General features: G+C 44.0%; 2 protein-coding genes across 3 annotated transcripts in view; one reads left to right on the top strand and one right to left on the bottom strand.

Moving 5' to 3' along the window:
* The window catches only part of CEP57L1 (centrosomal protein 57 like 1), a 71786-nt gene extending 59850 nt beyond the window's left edge, over positions 1-11936 (bottom strand). The window contains exon 1 of one of the 2 annotated variants that reach the window (XM_062186592.1): positions 11860-11936. The gene's annotated coding sequence lies outside the window, so the exon portion shown is untranslated. Of the gene's footprint in view, positions 1-11561 lie in introns of both variants that reach the window. The other variant, XM_062186591.1, reaches the window with a different exon arrangement.
* Positions 11937-12602: 666 nt separating this feature from the next.
* SESN1 (sestrin 1) overlaps positions 12603-18575 on the top strand; it is a 113864-nt gene continuing 107891 nt past the window's right edge. The window contains exon 1 of the mRNA XM_062186588.1: positions 12603-13334. Coding sequence (XP_062042572.1) covers positions 13056-13334 — 279 coding nt within the window. The 5' untranslated portion in view covers positions 12603-13055. The remainder of the gene's footprint in view (positions 13335-18575) is intronic.

Below are 18575 nucleotides of genomic sequence, written 5' to 3'. Positions count from 1 at the left end.
ACCCATTGTGACGCCAGCATTAAACACTGGAGTGCTGGTTTAAATCCCGGCTACTCCGCTTCCAATCCAGCTTCCTGAGGATACGTCTGGGAAGGCAGACAATGATGGCTCAAGTGCTTGGGCTCCTGCCACCCATGTGGGAGATCAGGATAGAGTTCCTGGCTCCTGGCTTCATCCTGACCCACCACTGGCTGTTGTAGCCATTTGGGGAGTGAACTAGTAGATATGTGTCACTCTGCCTTTCAAATAAATAAATACTCTTTAAAAATAAAAAAATTAAAAATTTAATAAGCTAAATGTTAACTTTAAAAAAAAAGATTATTTATTTATTTGAGAAGCAGAGTTACAGTCAGAGAGAGGGCAAGACAGAGGAAGAGAGTCTTTCATCTGCTGGTTCACTCCCCAAATGGCTGTAATGGCTAGAACTGAGCTGATTCAAAGCAGGAGCCAGGAGCTTCTTCCAGGTCTCCCATGTGGGTGCAGGGTCCCAAGCACTTGGGCCATCTTCCACTGCTTTCCCAGGTCACTAGCAGGGAGTTGGATCAGAAGTGGAACAGTGGGGACTCGAAGCAGCACCCATATGGGATCCTGGCACCACAGGATGAGGCTTAACCTACCACACCACAGTGCCAGCCCCTAAATATTAACTAAAAAACACTAAAAGTATTCCTTTGTCAAAGAAGAAATGTGCACCTCAGATATTAAAAATACCAACTGACAATAATGCCCATTACTGGTAGACCTACTGAACTCCAATCTGGAAACCCTGGCAAAGCAATGCAAACAGAAAAAGAAAATAAAACACACAAGAATGGAAAAAGGAGCAACAGAATTATAATCTGCAGATGATATGATTTCCAACATAAAACACCCAAGATAATAATCTGGAAAATAAATAAAACATACATTCAACACAATAGGTTCAGCCACAGGAATTGTAGGGATAATAATAAAAAGTTGTAAGTTCTTTGTGAAAAAGAATAAGCAGCTGAGACTGCTTTCTAGTTTTTAAGATCCATTATATGGGGCCAGCACTGTGGCGCAGCAGGTTAACGCCCTGGACTGAAGCGCCAGCATCCCATATGGGCACCGGTTCAAGACCCGATTGACTGCTCCACTTCTGATCCAGCTCTGCTATGGCCTGGGAAAGCAGCAGAAGATGGCCCAAGTCCTTGGACCACTTTACCCACGTGGGGGAACTAGAAGAAGCTCCTGGCTCCTAGCTAGGATCGGCGCAGCTCTGGCCGTTGCAGCCATTTGGGGAGTGAACCAGCAGATGGAAGACCTCTCTCTCTCTGCCTCTCCTCTCTCTGTGTAACTAACTTTCAAATAAATAAATAAATCTTAAAAAAAAAAAAAAAAAGAGGGCACTTTCATGTGGAAGACTGACTCTTTGCAATGTGCAAATACATGTTATCCACATTGTAAAAAAAGCAAACATATATCTTTACTTGATGCAAAAAAAAAAAAAGCTTCTGGCTAGACTGAACAGCTACATATGAATTACAAACTTTAACTATTTAGATGAAAATATACAATGTGTTTCAGACTTTGGGTTACAAGAGATCCCTAAACAATTTATACATCAAGAATAGAAAGATCTATATTAAAATTAAAACTTCTATAAAACAAAAAAACAAATTGAAAAATTTAAAGAGAGCACCCAATGTAACAGATGAAAAACACAGCTTTGGTGGTGCAATTTGGCCAGCAGTAAACAGGCCTGCATGCTATTTTGGTTTTAGCGTCTAGTGTGGATTCCCAGCTATGGCTCCCTATTCATTTCCAGCAAAGCAGACACTGGGAGGCAGCTTTGATAGTTCAATCTGTTCGGTTCCTGCTACCCATGTGGGAGACCTGGATTGAGTTTTGGGCTCCTAGCTTTGGACCAGCCCGGACCTGGATGTTGCAGGCATTTGGGGAATATACTGCAGATGGGAGCTCATGCTGTTTCTCTCTTACTGCCTCTCAAATAAGTTACAAAAGAAAGAATAACAGTGTTCAATTAATAGACAAATGATAGAAATTGGGGTGAAAAGATGAAAATATTAAAAAGCCAGAAAAAATAAAAATACTGCAAAAAGAAAGCTTTGGCAACTTAAAATGAACTGCTGGTAAGAATATGAAGTAGTATAAAATTTTGGAGGACAATTTGAAAATGTGGTGCTGTAGATATACTATAACCCAACAATTCCACATAAGTATTCATAAGTGAACCCTAGCAGAAATGGAACGTCTTTTGGAGAGATAATGATGTTCACTGTACTGTTGTTTACAACAGAGGAAATAAATGAAAGAAAAAAAAAAAAACCACTAAACATCATTAATCAGGACTGGATAAGTAAATTGTCATATTCCTAAAATAAAACACCTACAGCAGCTAAAACTTAAAAACTAGATCCCTATTTCCAATGTAGAGAAGCTCTCAAACATACTGTTGAATAAAAAAGCAAGTTTAAGCTTTGGTAAGATGTCTCCTATGTAAAAAATTTTGAAAACACAAAGGCAATACATTACTGTGCCAAAGACACATCCACAACATATGTAATATTTTATTTCATGAAAAAATACATAGTAAGGGAGGCAAAATGTGAATATTTGTTCATTCCAGGGGTGGCATGAAAGGCTGTTTACTATATTTTGTTTGAAATTTTTAATGTTTTTTAAAATGATACAGAATTTTATTATCATGCCTCTAATACATTAATACATGTATATTTAATGCATATATTAATACATTTATATATATTTTACATATACATTCATGTAAAATACGTAGATAAAGAAAATGAGTAGAAAAAGAAGAACAAAGTCAGTAGTGAGACTGGTTTGTAAAATGCATGGTATAAATTGTGTATAAGTGCTTTAATTGGCTCACAAATATTTCAAGAAAGGCAAAATAAATATAGATTTAGCAAATATTATTTTATTAAAAATTTACTCATTAGACTTTTAAATCAGTAATACCGGGGATTTAGACATGCAAAGAACTGTAAAATAAATTTGGGGAGATCAAAAACAGAAAAACTAGATAAAATAAAGAATAAACTTGATTTAAGTGGTTTATTTTATTTTATTTTATTTTTTTGACAGGCAGAGTGGATAGTGAGAGAGAGACAGAGAGAAAGGTCTTCCTTTTTGCCGTTGGTTCACCCTCCAATGGCCGCTGCGGCCAGCGCATCTCGCTGATCCGAAGCCAGGAGCCAGGTGCTTCTCCTAGTCTCCCATGCGGGTGCAGGGCCCAAGGACTTGGACCATCCTCCACTGCCTTCCCGGGCCACAGCAGAGGAAGAGGGGCAACCAGGATAGAATCCGGCGCCCCAACCGGGACTAGAACCCGGTGTGCCGGTGCCGCAAGGCGCCGGCTGATTTAAGTGGTTTATTCATTTATTACTAAAAGAGGGTAGCAAAATGACATAATAAAAAAAGCCTTAATTCAGAGAATAGTATGAATGAAAGTAGGTTTGTGAAAGGCTGTTTCAGAAAGTAGGTTTTTGAAAGCTGAAAATAACTCATTCAAATCGATCTTGGTAAGGAAACCTTCAAAATAAAATCTGAAGATTCAAAATGGAATAGCCTGTATGATTTATCTGTGCAACAGACACATACAAAGGTACGTTTTAAATACACGGTTGACAAGATATTCTTTAACAACTAAAAGAAGAAAACTCAAGGAAGCATTTGGACACAGAACTGCTTACGTTATTAAATGGTTGATAATCAAGATAATTCCCTTTAAAAACTTGAAGTCAGTCACCACACAGGACACGTGGCCATCAGGTTCAGACAGCTTTACTGTTCCAGAGTATAAAAGGTCAGAACGACTGGGGAGAAACCACAGGTGGACTTTTACAACTCGACATGACCAAGCAGAGAAGTAGCAGAGAAACAGCAATGGAGACAAATCAGGTAATTCAGTTTGAGAATAATGTTCCTAATTGTAGGAAGTTTCCCTCAATATGCACTTACAGCACTCAGCACTCAGCCAAATGCACATGTTCACAACAGAAACCAGCAAAGCAGCACTGAAATGGAACTGTTAGTCCTGTCTCCTGATGTGTTCCTGATAAAGCTCTCGCTGGCTGACTTCAAGCCTCTCTCTCAAGAAGCAATTTTGAAGAATAACTCTTACATAATTTTAAAGGTTCAGTACTCTGTTTTTAAGGTTTTTTACCTTTTAATATTATTGATCAAAATAATCAATTAGACCCAGCAGAAACTACTAATAAAAATATAAATCTAGGCACACATCTTACACCTTTCATAAAAAATTAACTCAAAATGGATCACAGACCTATATGTACAACAAAAAAATATAAAACTTCTAGAAGATCACATGAAAGAAAATCTGGCTGACCTTGGATATGGCAATGACTTCTTAGATTACAACAGCAAAAGCATGATCCACGGAAGAAAAAAGTTGAACTCAAAATCAGGCACTCTGATATGGAGGGTGGGCTTCCCAAGCCACGTCTTAACTGCTAGGCCAAAAGCTTTCTCCCAAAGAACTCTTGAAACTCAACAATAAGAAACAACCCAATTAAGAAATGGGAAAAGGATCTGAATAGGCATCTTACCAAAGATACTATTAAGGTGGCAAATACGCACATGAAAAGATGTTCAACATATTATTTGGGAATCACAAATAAAAGCAATATTTGGATACCATTATATCTCTAGAAGAATGGCTAGAATCCAAAACATGGCTAACAGCAAAACAAGCAAGATGTACAACAACAGGAACTCTCATTCATTGGTGGTGGAAATACAAAATGGCATAGCCACTCTGGAAGACAGGACTGTTTCCTGTAAAGTTCAATATAAGGTTAGGAGGTGAGCTAGCAACTATGTGCTTAGTTATTTACCCAAAAGAGATGAAAACTTATGTCCACAAAACACCTGCACTTGAATGTTTACAACAGGTTGCTCGTAACTGTCCCAATTAGAAGCAGCCAAGCCATCCTTCTAAAGGCAAATGAACAGGCTGGAGCTGTGGCATAGTGGGGTAAGCCGCTGCCTGCAGTGCCAGCATCCCACATGGGTGCTGGTTCAAGTCTTGGCTGCTCCACTTCCTATCCATCTCCTAATGTGCCTGGGAAAGCAGCAGAAGATGGTCCAAATGCTTGGGCCCCTGCACCCATGTGGCAGACCCAGAAGAAACTTCCAGCTCCTGGCTTCAGATCAGCCAGCTCTGGCCATTGTAGCCATTTGAGGAGTGAACCAGTAGATGAAAGATCTCTCTCTCTCTCTCTCTCTCTGTCTCTCCCCCTCTTTCTCTGTAACTTTGCCTTTCAAATAAACAACCTTTAAAAAAAAAAAAAGACAAATGAATAAACAAACTGTGATCTGTGATGCATCCACACAATGGGTTAGTATCAGCAATAAAAAGAAATGACCTCTCAAGAAAAGAGAGAAAGGTAACATCCAAATCTACAAGCAGGCCAGTGTTGGCTGGTGATAAGGAACCCTCTACTTTAACCCTTTCAAAGAATTAAAGTGATCAGATATTAACCAATTTACTTTTTTGCATTATTCCAGTTCCTGTTCCTGTGCAAGCCACTTTCCTGATCGAGACTTTTTTTTTTTTTAATTTGAAAGACAGAGATACAGAGAGAGGTCTTCCATTCCTCTGGTTCACTCCCCAAATAACCACAATGGCCAAAGCTGAGGTGATCCAAAGCTAGGAGCCAGGAGCTTCTTCCAGATGCCCCATGACTTGGGTCATCTTCTAACTGTTTTCCCAGGCCATAGCAGAGAGCTGGAATGGAAGTGGAGCAGCCGGGACTCAAACCGGCACCCATATGGGATGCCGGTGCTGCAGGCTGCGGCTTTAACCCACTGTGCCACAGTGCCGGCCTCCCCCTGCTCCCCAGCCCCGATCTAGACATCTTCTAAAGACTAACTGTTCTACATGTCCAGTGTAGCAGCTATTTTATCTAATTTGTGAACTGTAAATAAAAGCTAACTGGATTATTTAACTAACTAAATTTGCTGAAATTTTGTCTTTTGACACCTCTGAAGGCTAAATTATAAATCAGCATATAATGGACCAGAGTAGATAATATGCAGAATTAGTTTACAGAGATATAATAGCTCTAAGAACAGAAACTAGATAGCAATACAAACAAATGAACTTATTTCACGAAGGAATGTCTTCTTTCAAAAGAAGAGTTAGTCAGTAATGGGAGCGGACAAAAAGCAACTCAGGTGGCAAAAACTGGAGCTAGTTAAATCTCCACTGCAGCTCTCAGTTTAAAACTACTGAGTGACCACATCATGTATCTAATGTGCTTTGTTCTGATTCCAAGCAGCTAGCAAACCTGCTGACTGCTCATGTAATTCTCCTACAGAAAACAAACAGAAAAACCTGGTCAGAGAATCAGTATGCTACCTCCTTGGCAAACATCTCAAAGCACATACATTCGCACACTAACATCAGTTATCTGTGTTTGTAACTCTTATATACACATACATGACTTGTGCAGCATACACACATGAACACACACACCTCCAACTGTCACAAACTTTGGGGAACTAGAAAGATTGTGTTTCTATGCTTTTAAGACTTAGAAGCTCTGTTCCTTTTTTTTAGTAGTAAATTCATCAATGACTTATATAATGAATGGCACTATAAAAGACCCCTTGGGAGACCAACAAACCAGCTTTTTCCTTGACTAGAACACTACTCATTTAAAGCAGCAACATTCTTTCACTTCTTTAACTAGGTAAGGTGTGCAGGAACATGGAAAATTATTAGCAAATCCTATTTCATCAGGGTAAGCACTATAGTTCACTAGCAATAAAAGTTTTGCTTTCTGGCTGGCGCTGTGGCTCAATAGGCTAATCCTCCACCTGTGGGGCCGGCACACCGGGTTCTAGTTCCGGTCGGGGCGCCGGATTCTGTCCCGGTTTGCTCCTCTTCCAGGCCAGCTCTCTGCTGTGGCCCGGGAAGGTAGTGGAGGATGGCCCAAGTGCTTGGGCCCTGCACCCGCATGGGAGACCAGGAGAAGCACCTGGCTCCTGGCTTCAGATCAGCGCAGTGCACCAGCTGCAGCAGCCATTGGAGGGTGAACCAACGGTATTAGGAAGACCTTTCTCTCTCTCTCTCTCACTGTCCACTCTGCCTGTCAAAAAAAAAAAAAAAAGTTTTGCTTTCTTTTATAAGACAAATTCCCTAAAATGCTTCCACTATATAGTACCTTCTTCCACCCATAAATACCTTGTGTTTGTGTAGATGATAGGTGAATATGCAAAACCTTTGAAAATTCTACATGACATTTTTCTTCATTCATTCATTCATCATTTATTGAGTTCACACTAGGTGCTAGAGATGCAATGAGCAGAAATTAGCAGTCACTGATCTTGTGTGCAGGTTTGAGCTCAGATCTGTAGGGTGAGAAATCAGGGACTGGGGCAAACACAATTTGGACAAAGAAAGCAGCTAGCGGAGGTGCAGCACCCATATTCACTGCCTCCAGCTTATGTCCCATTCTCCCTTCCACTAAAACTCTTCTTAACAATATCACCAACCACCTTGTCAAAAGACAAAATTACAACAATGTTGTGTATGGATCTTCATTGGATTTATTTTTTATTCTAGAATCAGGCAACACTTTATTCCCTAAAATAGAATAACTATTCTGATGGGCTACGTAAAACAGGTTGAATTGATTGACAAACAAAGGCTGAAGAGAGCAGATGCAAAGAATACAAAGCAGATTGATCATTTCAATCTTACTTTCCCTGTAGGGCGGGAACAGGGAGTTAGAACAACAGGAAAACAACTGGTTATCATCTCACTGCTTCAGGCTACTTTTTGTAAGGATTAAAGAGGGCACATCGGCCTACTTGGGAAATTTGGCTCTCCCATTCCCCTGATTGCTCAGAAAGTGAGTTTAACAACTTAGCTTCAGTTTGGTGACACAGAACGTTAGCATGGGTGATTTCCACTTGTTTTTGAGTCTGACCTCTTTGAGGTCCAATGCAGGGACTTAATCCAGAACAATGGTCTCCTATAATTTTTAACAACGTCCACACTGCTAAATACAGTGATTAATTATAAACGCCCATCTCACTTGACCTAGAGCACCATTTAGGACAAGTTATCACTCTTTCCTTAACTACTTTCTTTACTTGGCTTCAGGATATTACATTATGAATTTTCCTCTCTTCACCCCTGCAGGTCACTCCAAATCCACCCAAACACCATGGAGTATTTCCTTTGGTGCTAGCAACAACTACCACCAAAGCACTACTGTGAGACCCCAAGTTCCATCTATGGTCAGGTGTCCCTCCTCACCCTCAGATTCACTTACGCAATTGCCTCTCCCGTGTCATGGGGCATCCCAAACATAACACAGACAAACTCAACTATTGACCTCTTCCCTTCTCCCCATATGCAAACCTGAAGACGTTCCTAGGACAATAAACGGCAACTCCTTCCTTGTAGTTACTTGGGCTAGAAACAAGGAGTCATTGACTCTCACACTTCACCTTCAGTCTGTTGGCTGTACTACCAAAATATCTGGATTCAGGCCTCTTCTCATTGCTCCACTGTTACCACCCTGGTTCAAACCACCACAGTTCTCTCTCACCTGGATTATTGCTTTAGCTTCCTAACCAGTCTCTGCTTCTAGCCTTGCTTCTCGGTGGTCTACTGTCAACATACGTGACATGAAGCAATCATTTCAAAAAGTCAGATCATGTTCAAAACCCTCCAGTGGCTTCCCTGGACCTCTGCCACCCATGTGGGAGGCCTGGATGAAGCTCCTGGCATCGGCCTGGCCCAGTGCTGGTCACTGTGGCCACGTGCGAAGTGAACCAGCAGATGGATGATCTATTTCCCTCTAACTCCAACTCTGGAAAATAAATAGCTCTTAAAAAGAAAATCAAAGTCCTTTGAGTCACCTATGTGACCTCTTACTGCCACCTCCTCTCCTGCACTCATTATGCTCCAGCCACAGTAGCCCCCTGGCTGCTTCTCCAGCGCAGGTGGGCGAGCTCCTGCACACAGGCCCTTGCCTGAGCTGGTCTCCGCACCTGAATGCTCGTCCCCCAGGCATCTCCATGGCTTACTCCCACTCCTACTCCCATATCTTTTCAAAGGGCCCCTAATGATTAGGTCTTCTCTGACCACCTTGTTTAAGTGAACCGTGCCCCCACAACCTGACATTCCCTGCTCTCCTTCCCAGCTGGTTTGCATTTTTCTCCACTGCCTTTGTCTTCACCTGCTATATTTTTTTTTTTTAATTTTTATTTTTGACAGGCAGAGTGGACAGTGAGAGAGAGACAGAGAGAAAGGTCTTCCTTTTTGCCGGTGGTTCACCCTCCAATGGCCACCGCGTACCACGCTGTTCCGATGGCAGGAGCCAGGTGCTTCTCCTGGTCTCCCATGGGGTGCAGGGCCCAAGCACTTGGGCCATCCTCCACTGCACTCCCTGGCCACAGCAGAGAGCTGGCCTGGAAGAGGGGCAACCGGGACAGGATCGGTGCCCCGAGCGGGACTAGAACCCGGTGTGCCGGCGCCGCAAGGCAGAGGATTAGCCTAGTGAGCCGCGGCGCCGGCCTGCTATATTTTTTTTTAAGACCAGACAACACAGGGCTTTATAAAGGAGCGTTCGGCTTTTACATTAAGAGCAGTGGGACACTCCTGGATAGTTTCATGCAAGAGAAAAATCTGATCAGATCTGCATGTCCAAAAGGTCACTCTGGCTACTACAGGAACTAATGGAGGAAGACCACTGTGAATAATATACTGTAGTGGTTTTAAGAGATCATGGCAGTTTAGGACAAAACTGTGCTTAGACAGATGGGAAGGGTGTACATCAGGGATATTTGGGAGGTAAGACTAGCAGGACTTGGTAATAATTTGACTACAGATGTATGAAGCAAAGGATGAAATAAAGAATAATGCTTAGTTTTCAAATTTTCACAAGTGGATGGATGGCAGTGTCCTTAACTACGGTCATCAGTGGTGGTGAAGCCATGAGATGGGTATGGATGAAATCAAGACCACATCTATCTATGCCATAAAAAGGGTACTTTGCCTTAAGAAACTACCCTATCATTTGCAACTGCATAAACAGTAAGCCCAACAAGGTGACAGAAAGGGAATGGCTTTGGTTTTGCTTTTGAAGATCAGTCTTAAGATGTTATTCCCTTTTAAATTTATTATTCAAACCAGTAGCTTTAGAAAGTATCAGGCCTTGCCAAATTAGGCCAATTCACTAAACTGGTTCAAGGGCAGATCACTTACTCGAACTGTCTAAAAAAAATTCACAGTACCTCTCTGCAGCTTCAAAAGGCTGTTCTGTCCCCATCTCCTAAATACATACCATTTGGCTTACTGCAGTTTCCTCAAAGCACCCTATCTCTCATTTCTGGCTTGTTCTTCTGGCCTTTACCTCCCTTGAAATAAAATAACTTTGCACATCTGGGCTACATGATCTCCTTCTAGCCATCCTAGCAATACCAGATTGCATTGCAAGTGCATATTTAACCACTGGTTCTCTAACTAGATAGGACTGTTCCTTTTTCAGTTGTAAATACTCAATGCTTAGGAAGCCTAAATTTTAGAAATACATCTATCCTGCAATACGATGAATTAAAATCGACTCAGATTACTGGTCCATTCATGGCCTTTCAAACCTCAACTTTTCTCAAGCTTAATGACTTTTTAAAAACTGATTTTTTTTTTTTTTTTAAAGAATGACTCTTTTAAAGATAGTAAACTTGGTGGGGTTATGATCTCCACTCTGCATCATCTTCATGGCCTTCCCAGAACTCACACTTGGGAATATTGAGGATACTTTTCCTTTCAGTCTTATATAAGGCACATTTGACTACTTGCTTTTAAAGCGCTGTTGAGATTTTTAAAGATTTATTTATTTGAAAGAGTTACAGAGAAGGAGAGGCAGAGAGAGAGAGAGAGAGATCTCCCATCCAGTGGTTCACTCCCCCATATGGCCGCAACCAGCCAGGAGCCAGGAGCTTCTTCCGGGTCTCCCACGTGGGTGCAGGGGCCCAAGCACTGGGCCACTTTCAGCTGCTTTCCCAGGCACCTCAGCAGGGAAATGGATCAGAAGTGGGGCAGCCAGGACTCCAACAGGCGCCCATAAGGGACGCCGGTGCTGCAGGCGGCGGCTTTACTCCAGGGCGCCACCCCAGATTTTATTTAACAAAACAAATGAGCCCACAGAACACCCCTAGAGAAAGGCAGACAACAGTGCAATTGCACAGGGTTTCTTAACCCATCGCACGCGTGTCCACAGGAACCGGCAAAACAGACAGCAGCGCGGGGCCCCCTTTCCAACGCATCTTTCCGTCATGGTCTTAATCAAGACGCTCCCACAGACCCTCGGGATCGCGACCCACAAAGCCTCGCCTGACCACGCCACCGGACTCGGGGCACCTGCACCAGTCCTTCTCTCTCAGGTCACTGGGAGAAGTCCCCGGACAAGGACCGGACCCCTAGACGGCTTGGTTTCCCAGGTTCCAGAGGAAATGGAGGACGGAGAAAACCCTATCGAGGGAAACATGACGGAAAAGCGCGCAGTGCTTACCAGACCGACGCCCTGGGGCAGCCGCTAACCAGTTGGTTCACAGGCTGCCACAGGCAGGTCGCAGTGGCCTCTGGGGGTTGTAGTTTCTGTCGCACACAGACCGCGCCGGCAGCATCAGAACCACATTTCCCAGAAGTCAATGCGAAAGTGCCCTGCCTCCTTAAACCTGGAGCTCGCCGGCGCTATTTTTAGGCTAACCCTAAATTTTTAAATTCTTCCAAGGGCGCGTCCGTGTCCTCCTCCCCTGCTTGTGTAGGACTCGTGTGTGAGCAAGTCTCAGCACATTCCTGCTCCTTACTTTTCCTCCCTCTTCTCCAGGACAGACTCCAAACGCTCAGGAACGGAAAACGCCCCTCGGCGCGCGCCAAGTGGTTGTGAAGGCGCATGCGCCCTGCCCGCGGTCACGCATGCGTAGCACCCGGCAGCGGTTTGGCGGCCGCGCGCAGCGGACTTGGGGTCTGGAGAGGTAGCCTGGCGGAGGGCGGGGCTTTTTCCAATGGCTTTGCCACGGCGGGTCGCGGCTGCCTGGGCGGGGAAGAAGGCGCTGGGGCAGGGGCGGCTCCCGGTTCGTGCCGGGCGGAGAAAGGGGAGGGGCTGTGGGGGTGAGGACCCCATCTCCCCACCCTGCTCCCGCCCTCTGGGCCGAACCCCAGCGATGGGGCTGGACGAGGGGGCGGGCTTTGCGCCTCGGGGCCCAGCCGCTCCCGCAGCTCCGAGGACCGCCGAGGCCGCCCCGTGCCCTCTGGCTGGGCGGGCGGCAGGCGAGGGCACAGGGGCCGGAGAAGCGGCGTCTTCCCGGGCGCCCGGAATCGGCCGCGGCCCGGGCCGCTCTCCTTGCCCTCCGCCCTCCTGCACGGGGGCTGCGGGAACTCCCCCCCGGCCCCCGCCGGGAGCGCCCGAGTCTCGGGCCGGGCCGGCCAGCGGGCCCGGGGTCCGGCGAGCCTTCGCCGCCGGCGTCCGGCGAGCGGCCGAGGCGCTGGGCGGCGCGCGCGGAGGGCGGGACCTGGCGCCGGAGGAGGGGCGGGGTGGGAACGCCGGGGCGAGCCTTGCGGCCGCACTGACAAAAAAAAAAAAAGAAAACCCGAATGGCTGGAGCGCGATCCGCTGCCAGCAGCGCTTTTGGGCAGAGCGCGGATTTGACAGCTCGACGACGTGAGGATATCCGCTGACCCCGCGAGGCCGAGAGCACTTCCCCGAGACTCCCCGTGCCGCGAGGCTGGCGCTGGGCGGACTGCGACTTCCCAACTTTTCTTGTTTTTTCCATCTCCGACCCGAAGAGCGCCCCGTGGGTGAAGGAGAAGGGTGAACAGGGTGCTCGGTCTTGCAGATCGGTTCTGGTTCCCAGCGCCCCGCAGACGTCGTGTTCTCATGACGGCTGCGTCTCGCCCCCGGTTTTAGCCGCACGTGCCCCATGTAAGGGCTGCGGGGCGCTTTTGGAGGGGGTGGCATGCCGAAAGGGGACTGAAGACCGTCCAGGCAGAAGCCCCGATTGCCATGGCTGAAGGGGAGAATGAAGTGAGGTGGGACGGACTGTGCAGCCGAGATCCCGCTGCCCGAGAGACGGCCCTGGAGAACATTAGGCAAATGGTTTTGCGAAAGACCGAGTGTCTGCGTTCGCTGGGGGGGCCACCTTCCCGTCCACCCGACGGGCATTCGGACGCCGCCTCTGTGGACGGGCTGAATAAGCTGCTCGCTCGTCTGCTGATGCTTTCCAAAAGGTGTCCCTTTAAAGACGTGAGAGAGAAGAGTGAGTTTATCCTGAAGAGCGCCCAGGTAAGGAAGCGCCCTTTAAGTACGTCGGTCTCTGTGGTCCAGGGACATTTTATTCGCGGTCCTTCCCTCGGCCGTCGCTTCCCGTGGGTCGTTTGGTGAATTCACGAATTGACGCTACCCCTGAAAAAGTAGGGTGTGTGGTGGCACATTGAGTTTGGGGCCCAAACCGGACAAGATGGGCTAAAGTAAAAATGATTTTTAAGTGCAAGTAAACAAGTATTGTTTGTAGGGCGAGCTAAGCAGAAGCTGCATTGCTCCTGGGGAAAAAAAAAAGCACTTGAAAGTTACAGTTAATTGCAAGCACAGATTAGTTTTTCTGTTTCTTTTTACATGTTACTAGCAAGTGTAGCCAGTATGCTTTGCACATTGTTACAGTTATGTGTGGAAAGTTTCAGGTTGGAAAGCCTCTAAAATGATAAAGCATATTAAATGTTTCCTAGTCAGCTTGTGCAAGATAATTAGTGGAACAATTTTCTCTTGTTAAGAAAACAAACCCCCAGAAGCCAGGATGTAGGCTCTAAATGCAGCCTTTCTTTTCTTTTTCAAAAAAAGATTATAGAAAACAGCAAAGCCTCTGGTTATAAAGAAGCTAACATCTTCAGGTTGCAAAGTTGGACCCAAATAGGGTGAAAGGTAGTTAACACTTTTATGATAAATTACTTAACCAGCTTTCTCTGTGTCTGCCTAAGTTGTTTCTTTTTCATATACATACCTACTTATATTGTGAGTCCAGCAGATTAAAACCATTTCATTTCCCCCCATTTTGTACTCAATTTATCCTGTCTTACTAGAAAGTTTATTAGGAGGGGGTTTTTTCTTTAAGCAAAATAATGTTTTTTAGGTATTAAGAATGTTCAGTGATGCTATATCTGTTTGTCAATCTATAAATTGCTCAATGCACACATACATGTGGATCAAAGTCATGTATGAGAAGTTTTCAAATTTTGTTATAATTAACTTGGGTATGTATGTAAGCTAAAATTGCCAGTTTTTCTGTAATGGCTTTAATTTAGCTGAAAGCAACAGAAACATAATCATAACCGCAGATGAAGATTGTTTAAGGTCTTGGGATGTCTATTCTAACAAACGCTTTATTATAGTTCAGTTATCCAGAGTTACCAAAAGGAATTGATTTTCTAGATACCTGAAATTTACCCCCTTTAAACACACAAAGTTATTTTTCTGCCTATCAGATTCTAGTGAGTGTAACAACCATTTTTTTTTTCCACAATGGGGTCATCATTATGCACATCAAGTGCTGCTGAGAATTGTATAGAACTGTACCATATTTTTTAGACTTTTGTAACCAGTTTTTATAGGTTTTCTGTCCTTTCCCGTGCTGTCAGTTTACTTCACGTTGGTCTTTTCCTGACCTTTCATTTTGCTGCTAATTTATAGCAGAGTGGGAAAACAGATAGCAGATTTTTAAGAGTTATATTGAAAATAAAAATAAGCAGGTTCTGTACAGTACAGTGTCAAGGGTTTGCAATATTATGGTAAGTAAATGGGTACTGGAGTCAGACCTAGGATCAAATTCTACTCCTTCTTTAATGCACTGCATAACCTTCGGCCAGGTTCTTGACCTTTCTTAGCTTGGATTTCCACATCTATAAAATGGGACTGACAACACAGAGCTGTCATGAGAATGAAATGAGACGTGCTGGGTGCTCCCCTCCTCTGTCAGAGATGAAATACATGGACTGTGTGATATGTATTTCAAGACTCATTCACCCTGCAAAAAAAGATTCAAGACTTTTCTCTGCTGTGAAGGTTTCTGATAGACTTACACTCTTTTTCATGTCTGCCTCTATTGTACTGTAGCCCTGCCACAATTATAACAGGCAGTGATCTTATGCTAGCATCACATGTTTGTGTGTCTGCCTCCCCCAGGAGGGCTATAAGTTCTCAAGAGTATTGACTGCGACCTGGAAGCTAATAAATAAATATTATTTAAGTGGGTGAATGAGTTTATATTTGCCTTCTTCCTGTTTCTTATCAGCCTGAATAGAAGAAGTTTCCAGTTTAGGGAGATTCCACCCCACATCATTCATTCATGTGTGCATTCATGCAACAAATGTTTATTAAACCTCTGGTGACTGGACCAGTGGTTCCAATCTTGACATTCTTCCAAAAGAAGACAGATCGTAAAGAAGTAAACAAAAATATTTAGTTTTAGATAGGGAGGACTTCCATGAGGCAGTGACATTTAAACAGAGACTTGGTGAGTAAATCCTATCCATACCAAAGTGTAGTTTGTAAGGGGGATGTTCCAGACCTGGGGAACAACATGTATGAGGTTCTCATGGCAAGAGAGATCAGATGAGTTTTAGGAACTGGGGGGATGCAGTATGGTTGGAACAAGCAGTTTGAGGGGAGTATGAAAGTTTAAGAGCACATGCTGTGGAGTCAGGCAGACTGGCATCCAGTAATTTGTTAGATCTCCAACCCTGGATAAGCTACCTAATCTCTCCTTGACTCAGTTTCCTCACCTGAAAAATGAGTATGCTGATGAATAATTCCTGCCTCGCAGTGTTGCTGTGAGAACAAAATAATGCTTGCAAGTCATAGCATGGCGCCTAGCACAGGAGAAATGCTTGGTAATGTCAGCCAGTCTTAGTCTTAGTTTTATTAAGCAGGAGCCAGACTCCAGAGGGGCTTGTAGGCCACGATCAAGGTTGTAGACTTTACCTTAGGAGCAATGAGAAGCCCCTGAAGTTTTTGGCAAGATGATGATATAATTGATGGTGTGTTGAAGGATCACTTTAGAAGCTAGTTAGAGTCCAGGGTCAAGAATGGAGGTGCAGCTTTAGTTAGGAGGTTGTCCTGCTGGTCTATGGTAAAAGTGATGATGGACTAGGATGTAGTGGGAGAAGTGGAAAAAGGTGAAGGGGCCTGGGAGATAGCAATGAATTAGAATTCACAGGATATAGTATTTAAGTAGAGTAGGGAGATGAGGAACATAAAATCAAGGATGGCTCTGAAGTTTCTGGCTTGAACTGGTTGGTGGACAGTAGAGATGTGTTCTGACACAAGAATGGCAGGGCCCCATTGAAGGGAAAGATTAGTTGTCTTAGATATGTTGCAGTTAAGGCTCCTGTGAGACATCTGAGTAGAAACAGCTCCCAAGTGGATTTCTGTCCCCCCCCCCCCACTAGCAATTGTTCTAGCTTCCCTTTTATCATCTCTCACTTCTCCAGGCTTATGCCACCTTTGTAGCCATCCTCCACATGGATGCAGAGTCATTCATCTGAAGTGAGGAAATGACTACAATTCTTTCCTGCCTAAAGCCCTTTATACCGGGATAGAATCTAGACTTCTTGAGAATGTCACATAATGCTCAGCATCATCTGACTTTCACTACCTGTCCAGCTTCACTGCCCACACTCCAGCATCAGCCTCACACGGGAGATGGGATATTAATCCAAAGGTACACTCCGTAATGAGTTCTGTTATTCATTAGTAACACAGCAAAAGCTAAGCTACATGTGTAGTTCCTGCTGCTGTTGCCGGAGGCTTTATTTGCCTTAGGTCAGTGTAGAGAAGGAGGAGATGGGAGAGAGGCGGTAGGATGGATTCAACTCCAAATAGCTTACCCTGTAAAGAATTGGCACATTTGGAGATAGTGTCATCTGTTTAAACACCTGTTCTTCATTTATTTACTTGCCATCAACAACACATATAAATCCATCCCACATATTTTTGAGAACTGGTCTGTGCCAATATAGTCAGGACTGGAAGATCATTATTTGTTACTAAAGGTCCTTTATTCCCAGGGGAGACTTTATGCTGGATTTAGAAACAAACAAACAAAAAAAACCTAAAATCATAACACCTTTCTGATACTCTTAATTGCGCAAAGGATCAGAAATAATAACACTGGCCCACTTTACTAATATAATTCATTGGTGAACTATAGTCTTGGTGATGCATATAATTATGGGGAAAATGTAAGTACATTTGAGTATTACAAGATGATGAAGAGTATCCTGAATAACCAAGTCCTTTTCCAAGAATAATCATTCAATCATTTTTCTGTAGTATGAAAAAGGACAACTCTTAAGTTTTTGTGTAAACTTGCAAGCAGTTAGCACTGTCTGAAAGTAATTTGGCTTAAAATAGAAGATTTTGACTTAAGTAATGAAAGTGAGCCCTTATAGAGTGCCTCTGATGCAGATACTACACACCACCAGACCAGTCTTCCACAGTGTCTGTCTCATTCCCTTAGCTCCCCTTGACTAACGAGTTTTCTCTGCACTGCTTTGATGATTGCAAACCAACCTCCACTAAAATTAATTCACCAAATTGAGGGAGTAGTGCATTAGGTCCAGCCAGCCCCATAGGATCTCAGATAAGGGTCTCTCATAAGGTCACTTATCTCCTCTATTGATAACATCTTGATGTTAGGTCTTGTCTTGGAGGTTCTTTTTCAGGAACCCCAGGCACTAAGCAAAAAGTAACTATTACCTGCACACAGCCCTCAGACCCACTGAAGCCCACTTTGCCATCATCACAATTCCCAAAAGACCAGGACGGCTATTCATTCACTGCCCAATCAAAGGAGGAGCACCAGACACCCATTCATGAACTGAACATGCACCTGTCAAACCCAGCTTCAACCTGTAAGATTCTATATCCTTAACATCTCAGGGAGTCAGCAATTAAATGACAGCTGCAAGTACTCCTTGCTGTGTACTTTGCAAATAAATACTTTCTTCCACCAACCTGATGTCAGTGATTGGCTTGCTGCACATTGGGCCAGTAGATTCAAGTTTTGGAGTTGAGGATAGTGGCAAAATACTTATTTTTTTTTTTTTAATTTGGTGGGTAGGAAGACTGTCATTTAGTGAAGTAATTGAAACAGTTGCTGAGTTTGATGTACTTCTGCAGTTGTTAGAGTTGCAGGTGGAGTTGGAGTATCTAGTTGGTATCCAGTTGGATAATTCAACTTTGTAGATCTAACAAGTTTATTTCACAAAATAAATCTGGAGGTTGGGCAATTCTATGCTTGATTAATTGATTCAGTGGCTCAGCTACATTACCCTTTTGCTTTCCATCTGTTTTTGTTCTCCTTTGCTCAGCCTGGCAATTGATGTCTCTCCTCATGGTTGCAAGGCTGCTACAGCAGTTCCAGGCCCACATGCAGTCATGACCATCTGCAGCTAAGAAGAAAATAATTTCTTCCCTTGTGGCTATCAAAGAAGAAAAGCTGTTCCCAGAAACCCTCCAGCAGACTTCCTCTGA

This window comes from Lepus europaeus, chromosome 3, assembly GCF_033115175.1.
Source record: "Lepus europaeus isolate LE1 chromosome 3, mLepTim1.pri, whole genome shotgun sequence".
Classification (NCBI taxonomy): domain Eukaryota; kingdom Metazoa; phylum Chordata; class Mammalia; order Lagomorpha; family Leporidae; genus Lepus; species Lepus europaeus.
Note: the sequence above shows the minus strand (reverse complement) of the source record. Positions and strands in the feature narration are given on the sequence as shown.